Source organism: Bidens hawaiensis, unplaced genomic scaffold (assembly GCF_021521415.1).
Source record: "Bidens hawaiensis isolate Kalapana, Puna unplaced genomic scaffold, B.hawaiensis_p1.1 tig00035979_1, whole genome shotgun sequence".
NCBI classification, from domain to species: domain Eukaryota; kingdom Viridiplantae; phylum Streptophyta; class Magnoliopsida; order Asterales; family Asteraceae; genus Bidens; species Bidens hawaiensis.
Window position 1 is genome coordinate 1 of NW_027496278.1, and position 5,956 is coordinate 5,956.

A 5,956-nucleotide genomic window follows, 5' to 3' on the forward strand; every position below is an offset into this window, starting at 1 on the left:
TCACAAATATCTCATTTGTTTTTGGCAAAAACTTTTCAAGCTCAAGTGAAAAAACTATAACCAAACCGAACCCATTGTGAAAATCGAAATTGTACGGGTGCCCAAATGCAAAAACTGAATTTTTTAGATTTTAGTTCAGCCCAAAACTAATCCAAACCGACTCATACACATTCAAAAATACCTCATTTGTTCTTCTTTGGAAAAAAAAAAATTCAAGCTCAAGTAAAAAAACTAAAACTAAACCAAACCCATTGTGAAAACCGAAACCAAACGATTTTCAAAATACAAAAATGAATTTTGCATATTTTGGTTCAGCCCAAAACTGATCCAAACCGACTCAATATTCATCCACAAATAATGGTGTAATATTTTGCTATATTTATTTTTTTTATTATTATTATTAAGTGTAGTAAAAATCGCTACTAGTTGCGGTCACTAAAAATTTTGGGTTTCAATTGTTAGGCCACATGTGTTAGTAAGTTGAGAATACTCTCCCTAAAATTAATTATGCGAGAGAGTAGCCAGAAGAGCAACGGAGGAAGAACAATGGAGGAAGAGCAGATGTCAAGAATATCAGAAGGCTTACTTGTAACTACTACATCACTAACATACCAAATGACTTTACCTCAAAAAGAATTTGGTACTTCCTGCAAGATCTGGGAAGGCTTGTGGATGTTTATTTAGCCAAGAAAAAAAACAAATTTGGGAACACGTTTGGTTTTGCTAGATTTCTAAACGTGAAAGATCCCGTGGGTCTTGAAGATCGGCTAAAAGGTGTTTGGCTTGGCAACATGAAATTGATGGCAAATCTCTCAAGATTTGACAGAACTAGAAGTAAGAGCAAAGAGGTCAGTAATTCGGGTGGAAAATTTCCAACGGATCACTTGAATCCGGTTTCAGGTGTGCACAAGATGTCACGAGAGACGGCGGATCGGGGCTTATTAGAGAGGCGTTAGATGAAACGGGTACAAATACAATCATCTGCATACCGGATTCCATCACTCCTAAATCTTCGGCGTGGTTGGAGCAGTGCATTGTGGCGGCGGAAGTAAAGGACGTGGATACGCTCTCTAACATTAATGAACATGTATGGCTTATTTAATTGTAAATCGTACGGAGAAATCGGGTCGCAGAGAGAGGGATGTTGACGGTTCATCTGAGGTTCAGGTTCAGGATGCACAGTCTGGAGATGCGGACACACCTGTTGCTTTGCATAGGGTTTCTGAAAAAGACACAAGGCAGGGAATAGTCAACTCCCATAGGTCTGTCTCCTTCTCTGGTAACAATAGAAGAATTCCAAAACCAAAGATAAATAAGAGGAGCATGGGGAATTTACCTATTTCCTCCATGTTCTTAGAGACATTTTCATTAGAAGGGCTCGATCCCTATCTGGGGACTCCAGATTTAGGGCCTCTTCTGTACCTGCAGAGTCGACACCGCCTCTTCTTGGAACAGACCCGCCAAGAGGGGGTGGTCTATGGAACTAACTCTCATGACAAAATTAAAGAAACTTAAAGATGATATAAAAAATTTAAGTCTCTTTCGGATGTGGATAGGATGTGGTTAGAAAGACTGTTTTCTTTAACTGAGTTAAAAGATGCGGTATGGGCGTGTGGAAACGATAAATCACCGGGACCGGATGGGTTCACATAAAGTTCATTAAACAATTTTGGCATGTCTTGCATGTCGACTTCTTTAAATTCGTCAAAGAATTCGAAAAACAAGGCCTTTTACTTCATGGTTGCAACTCATCTTTTATCTCTCTTATACCAAAAGGTACAGATCCAATTACTTTGAAAGACTTTAGACCTATTAGCTTGATCGGATGTATGTCAAAAGTTATCTCAAAAATATTAGCATTAAGGCTAAAAAAGTTTTCCTTTTTTAGTTGGTTACGAGCAATCTGCCTACATCGAGGGTAGAAACATTATCGATGGTCACTTGATTGTCAACGAACTTACCTCATGGGTTAAAAGTTGCCACAAAAAATGTATGTTGTTTAAGGTGGACTTTGATAAAGCTTTCGACTCGATCAATTGGGATTAACTCGGTAATGAATCAAATGGGTTTTGGGTTTAAGTGGAGATTTTGGATCTACACATGCCTCGCCTCGGGAAGAGCGTCTGTCCTCGTTAACGGTTCTCCTACTAAGGAGTTTAAATTTAAAAGGGGGGTTAAACAAGGTGACCCGCTCGCGCCTTTTCTTTTCATTTTGGCTATGGAGGGGTTAAATGTGGTCATGAAATCGGCTATTAGTAACAACCAAATAAAAGGGGTGCAATTGCCTAATAACGGCCCGATTATTTCCCATGTCATGTACGCGGACGATGTTACATTCATTTCTTATTGGAATGCCGTTGATACGGTAAATTTAGCTCGGATACTACGGTGCTTTCATCTGGCTTCTGGATTGAAGGTCAACTTTAATAAAAGCAAGGTTTACGGTATTGGGGTGACGAATGCCGAGGTACGTAACATGGCAAGGATAATTCATTGTAAACCGGCGGCCCTCCCTTTCACGTTTCTCGGGTTGCCAATCGGGTCGAATATGGGTCTCTCCAAACATTGGAGACCCGTTATCGATCGGGTTAAGAAGAGACTTAATCAATGGAAAGCTACCTCATTGTCTTTCGGTGGAAGGCTTACGTTAATTAAATCCGTTCTTTGGAGTCTGCCTTTATATTTCCTTTCAATGTTTCATGCACCTCTAAAAACTATAAAAGAACTTGAAAAAATTAGGAGGAAATTCTTGTGGGGTAGCCTTGGAGACAAAAAGAAAATCAATTTGGTGGCTTGGAACATTGTTGTGAAGCCTAAACGATACGGTGGTTTAGGCGTTGGGTGTTTAAAAATGATGAACTTGGCTCTTCTAGCCAAATGGTGGTGGCGGTGGAAAACCGAAAATGATCACCTGTGGGCAAGATGCATGAAATCAATTCACTACTCTCGATTTCATTCATATGGGCGTTTGGCAAAACAGTCCGTTCGTGGACCGTGGCAAAACATCGCGAAGATCGGTTAAAAATTCCTAGATTTCGGGATTGAATTAAATGAGACATTTGTTAGAAAGGTGGGGACGGGTCACTCGACTCGTTTTTGGCTAGATGTGTGACTTGGTAAATTCACTTTGAAGGACATTTTCCCTAATCTTTATAAACTGGCGGTCAAGAAAACGTGCTTGGTTAGCGATATGGTTTCGTTTGGTTATGGGCTAGCGTTTGCAAATATTGAATGGTCTAAATCCAACATATCTCCTGAGGAGTCGTCCGACTTAAACGATCTCAAGGATATGGTTACGTTGTTTTCATTCAACGAAGGTAAGGAAGATGGGTGGCGTTGGACCGGTGACTCTTCGGGCAGATGCACGGTTCAAGCGATGAGACGACTAATGGCAGACTCTATTCATGGAGACGATGTTCAGATTTGTGGGTGGGAAACTTGGGTTGCAATTAAAATAAACTATTTTGTCTGGACGTTTCTACAAAACAAGATCTCGGTCGCGCCCAACCTAATCGCTAGAGGGATGCCTTTATTATGGAGCAATTGTCGGGTGTGTGCTTTGGAGGTTGAATCGACGAAACACGTTTTCTTGGATTGCACCCAGGCTAAAGCGACCTGGAGGTTAATCTCGCTTTGGTGCGGATGGGATTTTACCGGTCTAGATACTTTTGAGCATCTTTTGGGTGTTACGGTGGAGCCGCAAAGTAAGTCGACAAGGTGTTTATTGTTAGCGATTATTTACTCGCCTTTGTGGTTCATTTGGAAACAACGGAACGAAAAGGTGTTCAAGGTTCGGGTGTTATCCATTGCGTTCACGGTTGAAGAAATTAAAAGAAGTTTATTTGGGTGGTTCAAACTTAGGTCCAAGCACAAGGAAGTCGACTGGAGCGTTTGGGCCGAGTATCCAATGTCTTGCATTACAACATAAGTGATACCTCTTGTTCTTTACTGTTGTTTTTTATTTTCAAAGTTTGTAACTTTTTTCCAGTTTCCCGCTGGAGGCGTTTACGCCTTTTTTAATATAATTCTACTATTGTCGTGCAAAAAAAAAGTTGCGGTCACTAGAAAAAGCCAATTAAGTCCGACTAATCATATTTTTGATCGGATTTGACCGTTGACAAATTAATTGGCCCCAAAATTAATATGTGAAATGAGGACTATCGATTATATGGAGATTAAGCAACGCCTAGTCGGGATTTTTGCAAAACTATTTACTTCAACTTTATTATTATTAGGTTATAAACTCGTGTACTACACAAGATTGGGTACAAAAAAAGTAAAACTTAACATCATTAATTATGTTTAACAAGCATACAGAAAAGAACACCATCATCAAATAAGAATATAGAATAAGGGTGAAGTTATTCTACAAAGGGTAACAAAAATGAGAAGTGTGAGAAACTATAAATAATTTACATGTATCAAGTGGGGACCAAAAGAAGAAGGGTATAGAGGTAATTGTACACATTTTCTCTCTCCACATGCAAGACACATGTTAATACTCTCATCATTTTAGAACATTTATAAGTTTTCCGTACGATATTTTAAAAAAAAATTCATCATCATAGCAAGCGTTTTTTATCTTTAATATGAGTATGATTTTTGTTATATAAAATTTAAAACAAAAATTACGTCATTATGTCTTTCGCACACCATTGTGTCTTTTCGTACACAATTGTGTCCTTTTCACCATTGTGTCTTTTCGCACACCATTGTGTCTTTTTTCGTCATTGTGTCTTTTTGCACACCATTGTGTCTTTTCGCTTATCATTGTGTCTTTATTCATTATTGTGTTTTTTCGTCATTGTGTCTTTCAACTCATCATTATGTTTTTTTAAATACTAACACCGTTGTATAATAATAATATGTAAAAATAATGATAAAATAACAACAAATTATCTAATACATAAAACACAATAATTAATACACGTTACACAAAACTTTGAAACGTAAAACACAATGGTGAATACATACAACACAATGACCTAAAACGTAAGACACAATGGTGAATACGTATAACACAATGACCTAAAACGTAAGACACAATGGTAAATATATATAACACAATGACTTGAAACGTAAAACACAATGAAAAAAACACAATGGTGAATACGTATAACACAATGACCTAAAACGTAAGACACAATGGTAAATACGTATAACACAATGACCTAAAACGTAAAACACAATGAAAAAAACATATTACACAATGACTTGAACGTAATATACAATGAACACAATACTATTTTTCTCAAACTAAATGAATTTGTCATACGTCAATCCGAATAAAAGGCAATGAACGTATTACACAATGACTATAAGTTAATGACGAACAAAACGACACAATGACGTAATCTTTGTTTTAATTTTTGTCTTTAATATGAGTACCAATTGAAAATATAATGATCAAAATCTATAATACAATTCACATGAAAACTCAACTAAAGACACAATGAACAACAAAAAAACACCATTAAAAAACCCAATAATTTTTATTTTTATATAAAAATATAATACTCATATTAAAGATAAAAAACGCTTATTATTATGGTGATTTTTTTTAAATAATGTCGTACGAAAAAGTTATGGACATTTTAAAATAATTGGGGAATTGACGTGTGTGTTGCATGTGGAGAGAGAAAGTCACAAAGGTGGGTTATTACCTTCATGCCCTTTATATCAATTTTTATATATTAAATTAATCTTAGCCATTCAAATCTAAGATCAATGGACTTGATTACTTCTCACATTTCTCTTTTTTGTTGTCCTTTGTATTTTAGGGTGTGTTTGGGATTGCTTATTTAAGTGAAAAAGGACTTTTTGCTAAAAGAACTTATAAACTTAAAAAATTTTTAAAATAAGTTTTCAAAAAAGTGTTTGGATTATTTATGTGTTGGGGAAACCAAAATGACTAAAAAGGGCACTTTTTTTTAAAATGAGTGTAATTGGTTTTGTT

At 36.6% G+C, this 5,956-nt stretch overlaps 1 protein-coding gene across 1 annotated transcript; it reads left to right on the plus strand.

Moving 5' to 3' along the window:
- The first annotated feature begins 3,190 nt into the window (after positions 1–3,190).
- Positions 3,191–3,928, plus strand: LOC143588091 (uncharacterized). Its single transcript, XM_077069198.1, has one exon. It carries the CDS (start codon positions 3,191–3,193, stop codon positions 3,926–3,928), a length of 738 nt encoding a protein of 245 aa, XP_076925313.1.
- Positions 3,929–5,956: the final 2,028 nt, after the last annotated feature.

Coding starts and splice junctions, on each gene's coding strand:
- LOC143588091 (XM_077069198.1), top strand. CDS start 3,191: ATGGTTTCGTTTGGTTATGGGCTAGCGTTTGCAAATATTGAATGGTCT.